General features: G+C 46.0%; 2 protein-coding genes across 3 annotated transcripts in view; one reads left to right on the plus strand and one right to left on the minus strand.

Annotated features, from left to right (window-relative positions):
- The window catches only part of osp (myosin phosphatase Rho interacting protein outspread), a 108,444-nt gene extending 99,654 nt beyond the window's left edge, over nt 1-8,790 (plus strand). The window contains exons 21-25 of the mRNA XM_070524104.1: nt 109-216; nt 460-546; nt 2,578-2,701; nt 3,875-3,979; nt 7,220-8,790. Coding sequence (XP_070380205.1) covers nt 109-216; nt 460-546; nt 2,578-2,701; nt 3,875-3,979; nt 7,220-7,284 — 489 coding nt within the window. The 3' untranslated portion in view covers nt 7,285-8,790. The remainder of the gene's footprint in view (nt 1-108; nt 217-459; nt 547-2,577; nt 2,702-3,874; nt 3,980-7,219) is intronic.
- Nucleotides 8,791-12,655: 3,865 nt separating this feature from the next.
- LOC135917153 (26S proteasome non-ATPase regulatory subunit 10-like) lies at nt 12,656-20,596 on the minus strand. Of its 2 annotated transcripts, none has more exons than XM_065450649.1 (6): nt 20,483-20,596; nt 20,206-20,304; nt 18,839-18,985; nt 16,354-16,484; nt 14,200-14,281; nt 12,656-12,762 (listed from the first exon to the last, which is right to left on the minus strand). In XM_065450649.1, exons 1-6 carry the CDS (start codon nt 20,582-20,584, stop codon nt 12,676-12,678), a joined length of 648 nt encoding a protein of 215 aa, XP_065306721.1. In that variant the 5' UTR covers nt 20,585-20,596; the 3' UTR covers nt 12,656-12,675. The 2 variants fall into 2 exon arrangements, with proteins under 2 accessions (XP_065306721.1, XP_065306720.1); XM_065450648.1 differs by having other exon boundaries at nt 16,354-16,529.
- Between the last annotated feature and the right edge of the window lie 52 nt (nt 20,597-20,648).

A 20,648-nucleotide genomic window follows, 5' to 3' on the forward strand; every position in this document is an offset into this window, starting at 1 on the left:
CTCAACTTAAATGTAGAATTAACAAGGAGAAATGAAAATGGAAGTGAAGACAACTTGCCGCTGGAAGAAGTCTGTTCGTGATCCCTGGCTACGCTTTCCTCCTGACAGGTGCTGGACTTACTGGCCAGGAACAAGCAGCTGGCATCGCACTTGGGTCTTCAGATCCTTCAGCGGGAGCAGGCCGTTCCTTCGGACAACTCGCCCGAGGCCCTCGAGGTAACGTTGCACGACTGCCTGTGGTGAATTGCGTTGGCTTCCGGTGTCCCATTTTGCTCCTCGTGTAATTGACTTTTTTTGCGCACTTTTGCACGTTGCTACTTGTACGTTATTAGTATTGTGAATTTAGAGCTGAAAAAAATTTGTGCGGAAACCAAGAGACAAGAAAGAGTTACATTGCTGAGCACTTTCCGTCTTCCCCGTATAACTCAGTTGTTGCTCCCTGTTGTGTTTTTCATGCAGAAGTTGCTGCAGCTGCGTGACAGCCAGCTTGTGCAGCAGCGTGAGGAGAATGCGCAGATACTGCACTCCCTGCAACTTGCCAAGACGGTCAGTCCGACTTTCGTCTTTGGCTTACTTTCTTTTTGAACAGACTCGCTACGAGTCTTAAGCTGCGCCTCTTAGCAACGAGTCTAGAATTGTTGCTTCATGATTGTCACTGTACGTGCTCCTTGCTTACGCATGCACGTTCCTCAATGTACTGTCTGTCAAAAGTATGCGGGCTGTGTTGCCTGCGACCGTCAGGCTGACTAAAGGGTGTTTAGAGAGTACCTGTGGTATGCCATAAGTTCCAGTGCCCTGGGCTATGAAAACAAAATTTAGGGCTTGCTATCGAGAGGTCCGGAGTGTTAGGATTGCTGCGGGCACCACACCACACAGCTGAGCGACACATGTGCTAAATATGTGGAGCAACTGATATACTTTTCACGAATACTGTACCTTTTTTTTATGTCTGTCCTAAGCTCTCTGTATGTCTTCTTGCCTTTCTACGGTTGATTGCCCACTCCTGTAATAGCATCCGGGGATTCAGTATGTACAAATAGTACTGCTAAGAGAAAGATAAAATACCATATTTTCTCACATAATGGTCGCACTTTTTCTCCTGAAAAACTTGCGCAAGGTTGGGGGGTGCGTTCATTATGTGGGGTAAAATTTTGAGTGATATTTTTTTCTGCAGCGACCTCTGAAAGGTAGGAGACACACGGTACGATGCGGCGTCTGATACAGCGTCCAACGCACCAGAACAGCAGCCAGATGTAAGGAATTTTGTCATGCTGTAGCGCCTGATCGAATGCCTGGAATGCGCAGGTATCCGATTTAGCGCTGTGGCACTCCAAAATGACTCGGTTCTGGCGCATTGAACACTGTATCAGATGCTGAATTGTACCATGTCTCCTACTTTAGTCACACGCTGGGCATCCGATCCAGAGCTACAGCATGGCGGAATGCCTCGTTTCTGGCATGCAGACGCTGTAGCAGATGCTGAATCATACCATGTGTCTCCTACTTTGCGGCAGCAAGTTCAGGGTGTGATCATTATGTGAGAAAAAGAAAAGAAACTCGCTTTTTGATTGGAAAGCTGGAGGTGTATTCATTACGGGAGTGCATTGATTATGTAAGTAAGTATGATACAACATGGCAAAGTGGTGGTCGGGCTAGTTGGTTGCTGAAAGAAGGAATGAAATTGCATGAATCGAATGCACTTGCATCAGTGTTGCTTCTGTGTTAATGTTGTCAAAAGTATTTAACTTCTTTTCATCAGGAAACTGAAGTTTCGTCGCAGTTCCTCTTGCATCTTTGTTTTGTTTTTGCATTGAATTGCATTTTCTTTTTTATGCTTACTCCATGCCTTTTTCATTCAATATACTGTACGTGTAATGCATTTGTAGTATTGTTGTCATATTGTATCCTTGTTGATATCGATATGTTGTATCAGTCTATCCCAGCAGAGTCCAGCTATCACTGTATTGTTGTCAAAGTCAGCTACCACTATTATTGTAGAGCCCAGCTATTGCTGTAGTGTTATCAGTGTCCGCTATCTATGTCATTGTAGAGCCCAGCTGTAGCTGTATTGTTATTAGTGTCAGCTATCTATATCATTGTAGAGCCCAACTGTTGCTGTATTGTTATCAGTGTCAGCTATCTATATCATAGTAGAGCCCAGCTCTTGCAGTATTGTTATCAGTGTCAGCTATCTGTATCATTGTAGAGCCCAGCTGTTGCTGTATTGTTATCAGTGTCAGCTATCTATATTATTGTAGAGCACAGCTGTTGCTGTACTGTTATCAAGATCAGCTGTCGCTGTACCATTGTCAACTCAGCTGTTGCTGTACAAAAAAAGAAAATGAGAGAAAGAGCCAAGCGAGCTGCTGTCACGGAATGATGCCTGTCTGATCACAGTATAATCTTAGAGCACAGCTGTTGCTGTACTGTTATCAAGATCAGCTATCCCTGTACCATTGTGAACCCAGCTGTTGCTGTAAAAAAAAAGAAAATGACAGAAAGAGCCAAGCGAGCTGCTGTCACAGAACGATGCTTGCCTGTCTGATCTCGTTTTCCATCGCCTCGTCCCTCGCGCAGAAGATAAACCAGCTCAACAGCCAGTGCCAGCAGCTGAGCAGCAGCCTGCGTGCAGAGCGCAGTGCCCACCAGGCCGAGGCGCAGCGTCTGCAGGCGCGACTCGAGGGTCTGGTCGCCCCTTCTGGTGCGTACTGTATTTTCACACATACCACTTACATCCAGCGTATTTACAGCATCTTGGCACCTACGACCTACATTTGCCTCGGTGGCTATTATGTTCCGTCAAGCACTAGGTCATGGGCTCAATTCCTGGCCTCGTTGGCCACTTGGCTGATATGACACAATGCAAATACACTCATGTTCCGTGATTCGGGTGCACATTAAAGAGCTCAAGGCACCTAAAGGGACACTAAAAGCAAATATTAAGTCGAGCTAAAGTGATCAGTTGGTGCTTGAGAACATCTAAGGCATCAATATTATTGCGAATCGTGAAATTGAAGTAAACGCAGGACACGATTAGGGATTCCCTCGGGCTCCTCCTGTCAGTAGCACTCAACCACTCAGAATAAAAAGATCACTGTATTGCTTTATGAGGCTAAAGAAAATGCTAATTGTCCAGTTCTATTTGATATTTAGAAAAAACTCATTGACGTTACCCTCGACAACAATGTGCGTTACCCTCGACAACAATGCGGGTGTTCGAAAGGTTTCGTTTTCTCCACTCTACACTGTCCGTGCTTTTGTGTTTCAGGAGTTTCATTATCGCGTAGGGCTGTGCTGGTTTTGCTTACTTGCAAAACACACACAAACTGCAAGTAGCAGAGAATGCCACGTCCACGTGACGTTGCACGATTCCAGAACAGCCCAAGCCGCTTGACCAAGAGTAGCTGCAGCGGCGAATCCAACACTCTGTCTTGGCTCGATTTCTCCATGGCCACGTGTTAGTGTTTTGCGCAGAAAACCGTTGCGCCGTCTGTTCGACGGCGTTTTACTCGCCGATGACAGTAAAGGCCGGTGATGGCGTGTGGACGTCACCACTCCTCGTTTGGGGGCAAGTGATTTGAATTGCGCTAATTGCATGCGGACCCTTCAAACGCAATTTTCTCATAAGCAAAGTCTTTTTTCTTGGCATGTAACAAGCACTGCGAAGTTTCTGGAATTATGTTTTAACAGTCCACCATGACTTAGTATTTGCCTTTAGTGTCCCTTTAAAGTGTACGACGCAGAGTCCTCCACTACAGCATCTCTCATAGCTTGTTTGCTTTGCCTTGTTAAACGCCATAACTAGAATAGCACCTACTTCCACACACTTAAAAAAGTGAGAAGGTGTTCTTGAAATTCATTGTCCCATGTGCAGATGAGGGAGTGGCATCCCAGTCCATGTCCCAGCAGTGTCGGCCCGTGCCGGAGCGTCGTTCCTCCCTGGTGATCCGGAAGCAGTCCCAGGCTCCAATGGCCAAAGGCAAGTGCATGCCCAGAATTTGTGGCTACACCCTGTTCCATCTAACTGATAAAAACCTGACAACCTACTGAAAAGTTCTGTATGTCTTCTGCATGCAATAAAAACATTAGACTCCTCGAGCTAGTGGATATCCAACAGGCACTATGGCATGAAAGAGCACAATCTCATCCGATTAATAGAAACATTCGTAATCAGTCGTATTGTATATGTGGTTCCTTACCTCAAGCTCTACGCTGCAGAGAAAGCCAAGATAGACTGCATTATTAGAAGGGCCTATAAGCAAGCCTTGGGACTTCCGGCAAATACGTCAAACGAGAAATTCTTGGCGCTCGGCGTGCACAATACATTAGACGAACTTATTGAGGCACAGAGAGTAGCGCAGTATGAAAGGCTTACGCAGAGTTTGACGGGGAGACACATCTTAGATGACATCGGAATAACCTACGAAGCACAGCACGGAGTGCAGAGGGACATCCCAAGAAAAATAAGGGAACATCTATCAATACCCCCACTCCCCAGAAACATGCACCCGGAGTTTCACCAAGATCGAAGAAACGCACGAGCGAGAGCTCTCCACAAAAGGTTCCGTTATGCCAGGGACGTGGTCTATGTAGACGCGGCGGAGTACGCAAATGGACAGAGTATGTCGATAGTTGCTACGAGTCTAGAGGGTGACTGCAGAGTTAGTGGGACGGTGAAAACATGGAAGGCAGAGGTGGCGGAGGAAGCTGCCTTAGCACTGGCAATAGCCTCCACGGAAGCCAACATCGTAGTAAGCGACTGCAAGACAGCAGTCAAGAACTATGCAAAAGGAAGAATCTCGCCGGAAGCACTCAGAATTTTAAACAACTTTCGTGAAGATCGCGACATTCACATTATATGGGCACCCGCACACTCCTCCCTTCCCGGGAACGAAATAGCGCACAACCTGGCTCGAGAACTGACAGGCCGAGCAGGTGACACGCAACAAATACTGGGAACGGAGAGAGACCGGATGACCAGCTTTAACGAGATCACCAAACACTATAAATTGGGAAGGGCCCATTTCCCCCCGGCACACTCCTCGTTAAATAGACGGCAAGCGACGGCATGGCGCCTCTTACAAACAGATACATATCCGAACCCGGTGGCCTACCACCGCTACTACCCGGACCTTTACACGGATAGATGTAGATTCTGTGAAGAAAGGGCGGACCTACAACACATGGTATGGGCTTGTCCTCGTACACCCATACAGAATAAAATAATTAAAACCAGAGAGCAGTGGGAGACCGCGTTGCTCAGCTGTGCACCGGAAGACCAACGCAAGGCAATCCAGCAGGCTGAAGATGCCGCCAGGGCCCAAGGGCTCGAGGCCGTCATTTAGGTAGAGGCCTAGGTCTCAAATCTGCTGTGCACAAATAAAGTTTATTCCTCCTCCTCCTCGAGCTATGTAAACCTTTGGACCTTTAGAGTACCAATAATTTTATGTATTTTCTGCATGCTTTCTATGCAATTTTCCGTGTTATCTGTCTGGATTCCGCATAGATTTCGTTTAATTTCTGCAAGAATTGTATAGAAAACGTATTGAAATATTGAACTGTGTATGAAACATTTCAGTAGGGCAGAGTCATTATTCTGTAATAACGAGGCTTATTACTAAGCAAAAAGTACCCACGCGCACCCGATTCTAACACAGCCCCCGACTCTGTGAGATGCGAAAATAATGAGCAGTCACCACAAACATAAAACTGCTTTTTCTAACAAGGAAAACAGCACCGTGCTTCAGATTTTCACTATCGGAGAAAAACTAAGCGTTGCTTTCACAAAACAAAAGTTTATTCACTCTGAATGTCAATCACTGCCTCCATCGGACAGCCCCTGGTCAATGTCGATGAACCACTGGAGGTTGTCTTTTGCCATCCATTGGGTTTGGTAATCCGCATCTATTGAGGGACTCTGCAATCGTCGCAAATGTAATGGGTGGCTGATGCCTTGACTAACCTCGCTGCCACTTCATCCAGCAGCATGTGCGATGGTCGAGATGGGTGTCTTCTTGGCAGAAAACGTTTGAAATTTCGAACATCTTGCAGCGCACTGCTCATCATTCAAACTCTGCCAGCACGACCGCTTAAAGTTTGGCCTCAGAGACGAGCAAAAATGGCACTGCTCTGGTTTTAATACATCATCAGCATGGTCGTCGGCCATGTCACTGACTCCTCCTTGAAACCGAACCTAGCAACGCCTAGTCGATCCTGTCGTCGCCAAACGAATCCAAACTGCAGGACAAGCCAAGTCAAGCTGCTAAGTGTTCAAAGACTGCATTGGCTGCTTTTGCTGTTTTAGCTCTGCGCCTCCAGCGTGTTTCTTCACTTGCGTGTCGAATAGCGACACACTCCTAAGCAACTTCTTCAGCCAGTTTCAAGTGGCACCAACTCACCCTGGATGTCAGTATCTACAAGGGCGGTGATTACTTGAGGGAAGCTCCAAAAAATGACTGTTGCAAGGAACCTGTGATTGTTTTGCTATTGCAGCTCGCTTCGGTTATGTTGCCAGGGGATGAAGATTCGGTGCCTGCATTGACTCTATTTTCGTCCGTCTGTAGCGACCACATGACACTGTTCAGATTGCGAACTGACCGGTCGCAGGCGGGCATGTGTGCGTGCGGCAGTGCGTGGACCAACTTGAGCTGTATTCTCGGACGATCGCTTTCGAGGATACTAATGCCCGGATGTATTGACAGGTGACGTTGGTCCTGGCACTGGGATGGGCTCAGCAGTGTGCCAAGAAAGCCGTTGCTCATGGATGCAGATGCGTTCATCAATAGTCATGCGGCATCTTTCGAAAATGAACGTAACCCCGAAAGTGGGAATCCGAGAATACGACGCACCCTTTTTTGCCAAATCTGATAGTTCGGACTGCCGATTTTTACCATTTTTAGATGGTCTTTGTCAAGTCCGAATTAGCCTGCTGCCATGCATAGCGTCCTTGTTTTAATATGTAACATACTTAACAGCTCGTTATTGTGATATTTAGCAACATATTCGTGTAATGTTTCCCGGGTATTACGTGTTTTTGCTTGCAGTTCCATGGAAAACGTATTAGAGGGGTTGGTCTTTTCCTTCCATGGTACCCTTGTGACGCCATTTATTTCAAGTTTAAGAAACCTTATCAACTCACTCAGCAGTGGCAATTATTAGTGCCCCCTATACGCAGCCCCTGTACAGGTTATTCACTATGTCGTTCTTTACCCGCTTTCAGGTGACTCCCACAAGAGTTTCGGTCGTCCCGAAGCAATGACGATGACCAACACTCACAGCAGCTGAAGTGCTGAGACGAATTTCAGCAGCACCTGTTGGTCGTTGTGCCCTCTCCTTTTTTCTCCCTCCCCAATCTCTGCTGGTCAGAGAAAAATGTGACTGTACGCAGCCTGAACCGACAGCACTTAGCTGTCCTCAGCCATGCCCAATCCAGATGTTGTTCTGTAGTCCACCTCCCATGTTCGATGTCGCCGTAGGCCATGACATCTGCACGAATCCACACCATGAACTTATCGATTGGAAGTAAGCAACCTCAGCGCAAAGCCGAGTTTGCTTAGTTTTCGTTATAGCACGTTGATTATTCATTGTTTTTTTTACTTTGTTCTAGCCCAAGCGCTTTTTTTTTCGTCCTTTGCACAATCTTGTTGTGTGTGTTTCAAACATGCAGGCCGTTGTTGGCTTGCGTGGGCAGCTCACGAATCCACTTCGATCCAGCGGCACCGTGACTGGTCGGCAACCAGTTGTGTGCTGTTCACAGCGATGCTCTTTTTATTAAAATGTTTTATTAAAAAATTCGGCAAATATTGAAACTTGCCAAACCCTCTCCCAGCTACGTTAGAAACTAACCAGGCAGTGTAGGAAGTTCGTTAGAGGGAGACTTACTAGCGCAATTAACAAAGTGCCTTCCTTGTACAAACCAGGCATTATGAAGCCAGGCTGCTCCTTTTTTAGCACATCTTATTTTTCGTTTTAGTGGAGCCAACTGAAAGGAAAACATAAATCTATACGTTGTCAAAATACACACTGGCACAACCCTCTGTAGCCGTGAAGCGTCATTTTCCATTTCTTTTTTTAACCTCGGCATTCAGGCAAGCTACAAAGGGTTAGCCAGCAAAGCATATTCTATGTCTACACATACACACACACACACCGACACAAAGCATAGGTAGAAAGAAAGAAAAAAAGTTATAGAGAGAGTTTTATATATTATAAATATATTTTTACAGATGTTCCTTGTTAACAGAGCCAGTGACGGGGAATGGAAGGACACAGTTTGTGTACATACTGTCAGAGAACGCAACATCGTCATCACCAGCAAAGAAACGAAGAAACGCTGACGCGCTGGGCTGTCGGAGAGAGCGAGTGTGTTTTTTTGCGAAGGTCCGCTTAGCCAAGACAGGGTGCGCCACTTCTCCTGTCGCTTGCCGACATGCGGGAGGGTGTGACCCCAGAGTTTGGATGTGTTGTTTTGCCGTCCATATAAGTTAGTAGCATAGTAGTGAGCCTTAACATTTTTTTTGTATATCAAATGTGCACAGTAGTTGCTCGCCGTTGTCATCGCCACCACCACCACTGCTAGATGGCGCTTTCCGTCCAGGCAGCCGTGCGAGGTGCGTTGTCGCCGCACCCGACGCGCACCGGCTCTACTCAGGTCTCCTTCAGAAAAGTTGAAGAATAAAAGAAACAAGCCTCGGCGGCTGCCTCAGGTTTTATGTGGTCTTTTGTAGATGTGCAATACTAAACAAGTCTTGTTTCTCGTGAAATACAAATAAAAAGATGAATGTGTCTGCACCTTTCCGAGTGGTGTTGTGCCTTATTCCACTGTCGGACGGCAAGTTGTCGCAAGAGCATTCGCTGCAAGGAGAATGAGGCCTGCAGTGAAGAGTGTAAACATCTCAGATGACAGTGCAAATTTTAAGTTATTGTATGTGTGAAGCCACTCCAGACAGGCCACATTTTCAACAGCAATAGCTGTCGCAGCGGTGATAGCCACAGCAATAGCTGTTGCAGTGGTGATAGCTGTCAGAACAGTGATAGCCACAGCAATAGCTGTTGCAGTGATGATAGCTGTCAGAACAGTGATAGCTACCAGAATGTGCGCAGTCATGTTGAATGTCTTGAAGACTTGAAGCACCTCTTGCACAGTGCAGTGGCACCGACCACACTTTGGCCAAACATCACAATTTCAGATCAGTGAAGTTCTAATGGCATTCCTTCTTTCCCTTCCCCCCATTGACCATGGCCCACAATGGGGAAGCTTGCACAGAATATCTAGACCAGCGAGATGACATACACGTCATTTTTTTATCACGAATAGTCAACTAGCCCAAGCAACCACCCTATTTAAATACTCAGACGGAATAACTGATTGATCACAGCTTCAAGCTTCCGTGCAGTGCTTTCCCACAGAAGGAAAGAATAGCATAAAGCCACTTTTCACAAACCACGTGGCCATGCGCATACAGAACAAAGCTCCAGCAGTAGGAAACGGTATATATTCCTTATTTCCCCCACACCACTGCAGGGTAGCAAACCAGAAATTCTCATCTGGTTAACTCCCTTCTTTTCTCTCTTTAATGGCAAATTATAAATGCTTATTTTTAGTGCAGCCTTCTGCTCAGCTCGAAATGCATGGTAACTAGCCTGGTGGCTAATTGACAAGACAAAATTTTTGTTTAATGTCTTGATGTTTTCACTAAGCGCCCCTTGCATTTAACAAAAGATTATTCAAGGCCTGGCTTTGGAAGTGCTATATGGCCAGGTAAGGCTCACTGTGAAACCTCGCCTGTGAATCTTCATTGCGAGTTTACATGGACATTCATTGTGTAGAACGTACATTGTCTGCTTTCTCCAAGGCTGGGAATGATTGCACTATCAGTGTCAGGGCAAGGTGAAGGAGATAGGAACAGCAACGAGATAATTAGAGGTCATTGGCCTGTGCATGCACCATCAGCATGAACTGAAATGTGAAAAGTTTCACCTGAGAGTCAAAGCATCGAATGTGATACCAAATTCTTAGACAGCTACACGAAGTAGGAATAGTTTTATCGGCTGTATAAACTTGGAAACATTCGCTTACTTAACACGCATGGTGTCACGTGCATACAAGTAAATGAACACATCTTGCTCGATGACCGCCGAAACTGTCAAAATGCTGGAGTGAAGAAGTGCGGCACCAGTGATGAGCGAATTGACCTTTGTAATGCCTCTCGCTTCAACGTGAACTAAGCAGCGAAAACACAGTACACACAAAGCCATGAGCCCTCGACGAGCCTAGACTCTATACTCATTGCAGATCGCGGTCTACGTCAAGTATGACTCAGACCGCGCAGCTGTGTCATACGCAGCATCTGCCACATTAGAATGCCCCCCTCCCTGCCTCCCCCAAGTGCCTTGCGCGCGACGGACAACGATGCGCTTCCTTCCCGCTTTCACTTGCACATACGTCACGCTGCGATGACGCTATTGCCCTTGGTCTTCATACAGAACATCACAGTGACGGCAGAAATGTGCCTGGAGTGTCCGTACATTTGCTATTGCAATAAAAAAAAAATACCTGATCAGAACACCTGCTGCATGGGACGTCGTCTCGTACTGCTCGCGTACCTTCATACATGAGCTAAGCAGCGAAAACAGTACACACAAAGCTATAAGCACTCGACGAGGCTAGAGGGCTTATCGCCTAGCCTAGAGGCGAGCCTAGAGGACTCGTCGCAGATCGCTTTCAAGGTAGAGCCCGCGCGGCTGCGTCTTACGCAGCATCTGCCATATTAGAATGCCCCCCCCCGCCTCCCTCGAATGCCTTGTGCGCGACGGAAGACTATGTGCTTCCTTCCCGCTTTCACTTGCACATAAAGCTTACGGTACACTGCGATGATGTTATTGCCCTTAGACTTCATACAGAACATCACGGTGACGGCAGAAATGCACCTGGAGTGTCCGTACATTTGCTATTGCAATAAAAAAAAAACCTGATCAGAATGTCTTCTGCATGGGACGTACAACCACTCTGAAGCCAATTTCTAAGCATGGTGTATTCCTGACAGTGGATGTTCATAGGATATGCATAGGACACCATTGTTGTCACTGGAATATGCGACATCCCTTGTTTGTTCACAGAACTTTCTGTGTTAGACTTAAGATGTTGGGACCTTATCAGGATATCAGATATCCGTTAACATACCGTGCCAGACTTGGACATTAGAACCTTATCCAGACATCCATCAAATATTGATGGTGTTTAGGTACCCAATTTTCGCCAAGCTTTTACAGTCCTAACTAAAGGGTTCGCTTCTTGCAGTCACTAGAATTTGCCTTTCTCTCCCAAATGCAGCAAATTTCATTGAAATCGGTTCAGGGGTTATCTCGGAAAAGCATTTCTTCATTTTAATATGTATTCGTATAGGCAGCATCCGAGTTGGGCCTGGGCTAAAGCTTCTTTTTAATTCCTTAATTCCTGGTCAATGGGCTGTGTTCTCTACTGCATACGTAACCCTCGCTATTGTCTGCCGCCTCTTCCTGAAGAGCCTTCAGATTTCAATACTTACGTACATCCGGAAAAAGCTGACCGTCTGCTCATGCCAAGATGCGGCAGCCCGCGTAGGAAATAGACTTGGGCCACCCTGCTTATCGGTGGCGTAGCCATCGGGTCTCGCCAATTTCGACTTGGTCAGACCGCACTCGTGCTTGCCAGAGCGTGTTCACTCGTGGCCGCTCCAGCTAGACACCTTGGCAGTCTAATTCACAGCGCTTCAAAAATGTGCAGGTTGGATGTGGCTACTATCTTGTCGGTCAAGCTGGTGAAGGACAAAGCCGGTGTGCGCACTACGTGGCATGGTCAGAGTACTTTATGCGAGGGTGAGCATGCACCCAAGCCATGTCGTGCACAAAGCAAATCCTGCTGATATGCATCACAGTTGCGTGCAGCTGCACTCTGCTATGCAGCATAGGAGGCGCGGCCACGACGAGTCCATTGGCTATGTGCGCTCTGGTTCGCTGAGGACAATCGCGTCTGGAGCGTCGTAGGCGTCGAAATTGGAAGTGGCGGCATCGTTCCGAAACCAAACTTGAACTGCGCGCCACGGTGACATTTAGAAGGCGGAGTGTTGTGGGCACAGGCCACTCCACCATAGCCCTTGCTCTGGAAGGCGTTAAGGAGTGGAAGCACCGTGGAGGCCTTGTTTGACTGCCGATGACTCTGCTTCTGCTCAATGCATTGAAGTACTTTTTGAGGCGAAGTATTTCTGAAATAGCCTGTTTTCACTTAATATGCCTTTCTCCACTTTGATTTTTTTTAAAAGTGGTTCAGAGCCCCTTCAAACGCATTTTCTTGTAGTCTGGCTGTTACGGCACAGTAAATGTCCTCTCAGCTTGCCAAGTTCAGTCTTTGACCCATTTTGAATGAGATCTAGTCCGTGTTTACTGATAAAAGTGAAGTAGGCTTGAGTAGATGCCATCCAAAGTCACAACTTCATGGTAAGCTGCTGCAGGGACTTCAAGGCAACGTTGCTCTCAATCTCGTTTCTCCCCTTGCAGTAAGAGCGACTTTTGTTTTGTATTGTACAAGGATAACTTAGTGCTACAGCTTGACTGTTCCGTAAGGATATAGCTCGGTTTCAACGAAGGACTGCAAGACAATGGAGACAAGAGAGAGAAGTAAAAAAGAAAATTTGTTTATTAACAATCCCCTGCAGAGCCCACACGCAGAGACTGCAGTGTCCTCGACAGAGACGGTGGCGCCATCTGGAAGGCTGTCTTTTCTTCCTGCACAAGATGGCAAAACAAAACTATCGCAGGTTGCCCATTTACCTGCACAGTGTTCACACACGCTGGCACAAGTTCCCAGCATGGAAGTTTCGGCTATACCACAGTCAGTCGGTTGCCTTCTTGCTTTTCAAGCCTCTGCTTCCATCAAGCTCTGTGTTGCATCTACAGATGATTTTCCCACAGGTGACGAAGTTAAAAAGAGGTTTACCTCACGGCCAGCTATAACTTCCCTATTTGAAACTACATGAAACACACAACTGTTTGCATTAGGCAACCTTTGAACCAATATGAGTAAAACTTATTGCAGTGAAAACATTAAATTCTATTGTGGCTGCCAAAATGAAGGAAAGTGGAGTATCGCACTAGACAATAAACTAACAGTGTGTTAGCTATTGGTTTGCTGTTCATTGTGAGAGTACACGTTAGCTAAAAGGACTAGATGCCTTGGATTACCTAAAGAAACTTGTTTATTGTGCATGTTTTGCTAGTGAAGCATCCTTCTTGACACCAGACATGATGCACCTGCCTTATGGTGAGTGAGTTGCGTGGTGATGCTCACAGCTGAACCCTAAATTCAGCTCGCACAGTTGAATGTGCCATGCCCGTTATATTTGAAACTACAGCGCAAGATATCCACCGGATGAAAAGAAAACAAGATGCAGTCTTCTTCTCCTACAGTGTATTTATTGTGCTGTAGTTTTCTCACATGGACTACCAGAATGCCCAGCATATGCTTCTATCAAGTCTGTTAAGTTTGCAAGTGGTGGCGTAAATGAAAGACGTATTATTTAGTAGTTGGCTAGCTGAACTATTCACGTCTTAAATATCGCTCCAGGGTATCAGAAATGCTACTAGAGCCTTTTAGCTTTACCATGCTTAAATGTGAATTATGAGGTATCAAACTCGCCATATGAAAAATAACATGCATTAGCCTTTGTGGGATTAATTCTAATAAAGCTGCACTTGCAGAACCATGACAATGTTTTACACCAGGCCAAGTTCAAGACAAGCCAAACCTTCCGTGTACTAACGTCCCCACTGTGTCAGAGTACTAAAAAAAAAAAAAATTTATTCCCACAGACAATGGCATCACATCTTCTAATAAACAGCAAGACGGGCAAGTTGGTAGGTTAGCATTGGCAAATGCAACAGCACAAGATAGGTGAGAGATAATGGACTCAGACAATACAAACAAAGAGTGCGTAAAATTAATGAGTGGCGTAATTCGCTGATGTGCCTTGTATATTTTGCATGTGCCTAGGGCCTTTGTATGTGGGAGTGTAATGGAAGATAGTGTTCTGAGTGGGTGCCCACACTGTCTGAGTCTATTGTCCTTTGTATATTTTGCGCTGTTTGATTTCGATGATGCCCGACTTTCTTCTGGGCAGTGCCGTGAAAAATGCACATGGCTGCCCTAGCTGACGTTCGACCAACCTTGTTCATTATGTCAGTCCTGCAGCCGGCTTGAATCAGCATCTTGGCAACATCAACTCTCTCCTCTTCACATGCCAAGTGCCTGAAACACATCAATGTGGTGTTCGGGTTGACCAAGTCTAGCTATCCTGTGGCCACCATCAATGCCCAGCTGAGCAACCCTCAAATGAACTAATAATTATGAAACAAAGGAAGCGCCATCATTATGATCATCAACTACTGTAACTACGATGTCACACCTACTCGCTTCACACCCCCGTTTTTCTAAACCACCATCACGGAGATACGAAATGTGATTGCAAAAGTGTAAAGTTAAACACCTCTTACGAGTAATGGCTTCCAAGACTCCAATTTTTCATCACTGGGCAACCAGTTGCAACTGACGATGAAGTCACCAAACTGCAGCCAAAGTCCGATTTTTTGGACTCCCTAGAGGCTGCAAAAACGTTCCGACAAATTGGGCAGTCCAAAAAAATGAATGCGTGCCTTTTTACTGCCCCCAAGGACACCAGTCCTCAGAGGCACATCAAAATAGCTCTGGAGGCCTGCCAGTACACATATTAGGCATATCGCTGGACGTACTGTGACAGGAGACAATGGGTTCGCGTGTGTAAATTATGTAATGCTGTACATACTGTGTCCCGTGACAATGGCCCCTTTTCTTGACCGCACAACATCACTGCATTGCAGGAAAGCTGACTTTTGGAAATCGGCATTATGCACCGCTTGAGCCCAAAGGCAGAGTCGGCGGATGACAAAGGCAGAGTTGGCATCATTGCTGACAGCGTCAAATTATTTCAATAAAAACATGGCACCAAACAGCAGCAAGCTTGGTAGTGAATGTTGCAGCAGCTAGGCCTAGCACTGCTGCAGTGGCTACAGCTGCTAGCAGATGGCATGCAAGAGCGCTGTTTCAATGCTGTGACAATAGTGGCTTCAATTATTGCTGTTTCGGACCTGTGGTCACAGCAAAAAGTCCAGAAAATCAGACGGCAAAGGGTTTCAGCATTAAAAATTTGACATTCTCATACATTGGCTCTGAGAGGGACGTGGCGGTGCCTAGAAGGCATCCGAAAAAAATCGGGTGTCCGAAAAAGAATTGGTTGTTGTGTAGGCGTGCACACGTGAAATCCCATTTATATTGCACGATGTGGTGAAAGCAGAAATGAAAGAATTCACTCTAGCTAGCCCTAGCCAGTTCCCTTTAATCCATGCACAGCAGTGATCTTTTTTTTTGTCAAAAATATTCTGGCAGAACCCATCTATGGTGCTTGACTAAGGCTAAGTTATGCATGCACTTTATTCAATTTTCATAACATCATTGTTCATTTCATCTGTTGTGTCCAAGACAGCTATTATAGGACAGTGTTCACAGGAGTATGACACATACAATTCCGTGCTCCTTGTCAACTGTTACCATGGCCAGACAGTTACTTGCTTTTCATGCTGTAGGCTCAGTAGTCACGGCTTTGTACTGCTGAGCACGAAGCCACATAATTGATTCCAAGCTGTGACCAACGCATTTAAATGCGAAGTGAATGCAAAAATACTCTTGCATCAAGCTTTAGGTGTGTGTGGTGAAAGCTCGTAGCAGAAATCACCATAGATGATCTTCAAGGTCAGCAGTAGCTTTCCTATTTGACCCTGCTGTCGACCTCCATGCCATCCCTTGATCCACAGCAAACATTATGCATGTAATCTGATTAGACAAGACTCGTTGGGTAAATCGGTGACGACACTGAAGAAATTTCATATAGCAGGCACATCTTGCAGCAAGCAATAACTGGATAACAGCTATTATACAGTGAAATTAGATATCACACCACCACTTGCTTCCTTCCTCACTCTTCCACTGTTCTCTCACTTACTGTTGTTACCCTCTCGAGTTTTTGCCCTCTCCAATTTATTGTGCGAGAACGCTGTCTATCCAACCATACAAAGTGCTCGAAGTAGACAAAGAAAGCTATCCCTTAAAAATAAAGACAGAGAGAGCCCTCCATTACGGCCTACCTCATAGCCACTGTATAGCTTTGAAACATCCAACCCACTCAGCCATTCAGTCAGTCCATCAATATGTGATCCGACCACTGGAGGGAAGTGGGCGCTACTGCGTCAAGGAAGACCAGATAGTGCACTGCAGTAATGCAGACTCACAGGGGCGTGTTACCGGCCTCGTCTGTGCAGTTGATGTCCAGCTGGTTCCGGTAGCCATCGAGAAAGAGCCGCACGATGGCAGACCTTCCCAGGGACGCAGCCCGGTGCAGCGGGGTGCTGCCATACGAGTCCTGGGCATTGATGTTGGCATGGTGCTCCAATAGGAGTCTGGCAACCTGCACGACCGCAATGTTGACAAGCGTGCCTCGGAAAGTTCCAAGCTGGGCTAGTTAGTTTTCGTTCAATATGACGGAGCAGACGACGGGACAGGAACTGCGCAAACAAGACGGATGTGGATAGCGGATCTACCCTGTTAGTACAGTAAAACCTCGCTGATACGTTCCCGTTACATACATCTTCCCGGCGCCAACGTTCGCAATCGAGAACACCAAAAATGACCCAGCAGAGTTACGCTCATGTTTTACCGGTTCTTACGTTCCTGGAAAACATGATTTTTCAGCATCAGCGCTCAGTATGTCACTGAAGTGCGATTGTATGATACGTTTTCCGGCCGCTAGATACCATGTGAATAAGAAAAGGCATGAGGCGCGTGCAATCGAGAACAGTACATAGCCGCCCTTCTCACCTGAAGACGACGGCGCACACAGTTCCTTATTCCGGTACGAGCAGATCTCCGCCCAGATCATCACACGCCGCATTCACAGCTATCGCCGCCAAACCTATTGCGGTCAGCATCTTCACATATCTGTTTTATAGCGCATGGTGTGTAGTGCCATTGGTAGTTTACTGCATTCTTTTTGTAGGCGATAAGGCAAATGCGCCGCCATTTCCTGTTGCAGGCAGTGTGATGTGTACATCATGTTTCACTTCGGCATCATTTGGCATTGCCCACCAGCTCGATTTCATTTTGGTTTCTAGTCACCCTCTGAGAACATCACGCAATAGGAAAACAACAAAACAAGTCTCGGGTCACCAGAGCACAACCAGCTCGGTTTGGCGTCTCGTGCGGCAACGATCCACATGACATTTCGCATTATGTAAATGTGAAGGACAGTTGAGTCTGTCAAAGTTTCTTTTGGTTACTTCGGATCGTATGTCTTCCCGATTAGTAGGTTTTTTGTCGCAGTTTTTTCCCAAAACGTATGAACGAGGTTTTACTGTATATCTCTCGTCCCGTCGTCTTGCCATCTTGGAAAGTTGTTTTCTCTCGTAACTGGACGTGGTGGCGTAGCTTCCTTGCAAGGAAGTTGCTTCAAACACCCTCGGCAACAATGAGTAAAGAAAAAGAAGCTGCCTTTACTTGTGGAATATGCATGCAGCCTGAAATTGAGCAGCACACCGTCAACTTGGTTGTGCCAACATCAGAGTTAAATAATCAACTTCAGGCTGTATACGTCAACTGCGAAATATAGTTCTTTTCCGCAGCACCTTTGGCAGAGCTGAAACAAAAAGATCTCAGAAGGAGCCATCAAAGATGATTGTCATAGTGAGTGATAGCTTCTCGGTTACCCTGCCATGTTTCTTGTGTAAAGAGGACGTGTCCTGGCACTTGCCTTCCTTGCTTCTCTCCTCCTCCTGTGTGTGTGACATCATCGCATGTGCCAAGCCATTACGTGTCTCCCTCTCTCTTTCTTGTCACCCTTGTTACGCTTTACTACGTTAGATCGCTGTCTGCCAACCATACAGTTTCTCCCAATATTACTTGGAGGGAAACCTGGCGCCACCATCTATCAGTTTCATGACAGCACTGTTTCATGGGAATGACGGTATATAGGTCTGCAAGGCTTATGTTGGCTGGTGTTGAGCGAGGCTTGACTTAAAACGTGGATATGGCTGCAGAGATAATAGAGTCTTAAAATGAATTCGTAAGAAGTGTTCACTCACTCGTATTACATCTTTTAACAAATTTTATTCACCTGTAGTGCATAATCAAGTGTAGAAAAGCAAGAAGAGACTACAAAATGTCGCAAAACGAGCATGGACCTTGTCATCTGTCCTCCAACTTTGGTGGCCTGCGGATACTTAAGATTGATAAAATCGTATGTACACGTGCAAGTCCTTATGATTGAGTATAACATAATTTTTTGTAATACTAAAGTTAAAAGTGCTTTCTACATGCAGTTTCTATAGAAAATTAACGACGTTGGAAGACAGAATAGGTGGTGTCCAAAACGCAACAACTACGACTGTTTCAGGCTCTCGCTATCATTTCCGCTGCATGCAAACAGCAAAAGCAAAGCCTTCAAGACCTGCATCCGTTTATCCTGAGGGCGTCACCACTCGGGCATGGATTTGGACATCACCTCATGGTGCTAGCCAGGCGTGCCTTCAAGCTGTCCTGGCTTTCCCAGAACGACACCAATCCAAAGCCACCATATCTCAGCATTCCCGTGCATACAACAACATCACAGCGCCAGTTTTCCCTCTAGGTAATATTGTGAGAAACTCTATGCTGCCAACCATGACAACCCGGGAGAAGTACTAGCTATAAAGAACAGACCAGAAGTTAAAGCAGCAGACTTACCTCTAGGTGATCTTTAGACGCAGCGTAATGCAACGACGTCTGGCCCATCTGGTTTGCGATGCCCACTTTGGCATTCCTGTTAAGCAGAGCAGACACTATCTCAACATGACCGACAGATGATGCAATCATGAGTGGCGTCCAATTGGCCTGCACCAAAAAGAAAAATGAAAAAAGGAAAAGCTTGGTAACAAGGCCAGAAAGTCATGAAATTAACAACTCGGCCAAATACTTGGCTTCCGCTGCCCATAACATTAAATACTTGAGTTATGTGGAGCATATGCATACGTAGAAATATGTACAAACAGATACAAACCACAAAGTTTACAAAACCATATGCAAGCTACTATGTCATGGTTGATATGAAAGAGTAGTCTCATTAATTTTTGGTGGTGTTTGTCCCACATAGTGATTGGTCACTGCAAGGACTGTAATTAGAAACTTTCATTTAATGCAAGTAAAAAAACTTATCAGGATCCTGTTATTGAAAAAAAAATAAAACAGAAATATTAACCTTTCAAATTCCAAGTGTACCTTACAACACCTCAGAAAACATAATAACCCAACTCCTCAGCTCAACTCCCTAAGCAAACAAACAAGGCAGGGTGTATGTCGAGTGATCTCCTAAACAACGCTTTGCAATGGGTGAATGCACTTTGTATCATGGATCTGGGACCTGAAATGGGTGCGATGTAACGCTAACGCATTTCTGTTGCATTTATCACTAAATGGCCACTCAATCTTTTTGTACGCATCACTTGTGCAGCCTCCTCTTTCTACAATTCTTCTTGGGGATCCTTTATGAATGGCAGTGTCTATTCTCCAGGCAGCCGAGAGAATTTCTGAAACGAATTTCTCCCGGCAGTCGCCTTCTTCCTATTGGCTCTTGTATGGTTAGGTTAGCGTACACCTCCAGACATTTCTTCCAGGCAGTTTGTCATGGGACCACCGAGCTCCAATAGGAGGCGAGTGCCGGGAAATAGACTTTATGTATCTGCCTATTCTCTTTCCAAATGCACTCTTGTTTTTTTATATATATATACATTGGTGATATTCAATGCTATCAGGTTGGGTCGACGTGATGAATTGCTTCCGTAATACCTCCTTGCCGAACCATGGCCAGTCTTCCTCGTTGGCGTATGTGTTATTTCTGTAGGACAACAACAATAACAAGAGTGTACCAGCTTTCGATCTCGAAGACAACAATTTTCTGTTCTGTCAGGACCGCGAAAAATAACAGTAGTTTGAGATGTCTAATCAACGATGCGCTCCACATTAATATAGCAGGCTAGATTTTAACAATTAATGCACCGGTGAGACATTGTTTGGCTAGCGAGTTCTCATTATAAAAGCATCCGCGCACTACACACCTCATCGACGCAGTCAACCGGGGACCCTTGCTGCAGAAGAAAGTTGACGATGTCGTTGTGCTTGCCCGAGACGGCCCAGTGCAGGGGTATGCGTCCCGCCTGCGAGGTGAGAAGGGTGGATTTTCATGACAGCGACGGCAACGGCGCTTACAATGAAACGCCGGTAAGGATATGCTCCGTCATTCAACGAATGATGGGCCTTTTCCGAAAGCTGCTATGACTCTGTCATTTCCTCAAAGTCACTTATCCGGTAAGAACACGCCGAGAGCGAGCTTACGAGGTCTTTCTTGGTGAGTATCGTGCGATCGGCGCATAGCTGCTGCTTCAGAGCTTCGAATTTCCCGTCGTACGCCAAGTTACATATCCAGCTGTCCGACATGTTTGATACCGGGTAGGCGAAAAAGGTGAAGCGACCCAACACGCTTCAAGACGCCTATTAAAAA

This window comes from Dermacentor albipictus, chromosome 8, assembly GCF_038994185.2.
Source record: "Dermacentor albipictus isolate Rhodes 1998 colony chromosome 8, USDA_Dalb.pri_finalv2, whole genome shotgun sequence".
NCBI lineage: Eukaryota > Metazoa > Arthropoda > Arachnida > Ixodida > Ixodidae > Dermacentor > Dermacentor albipictus.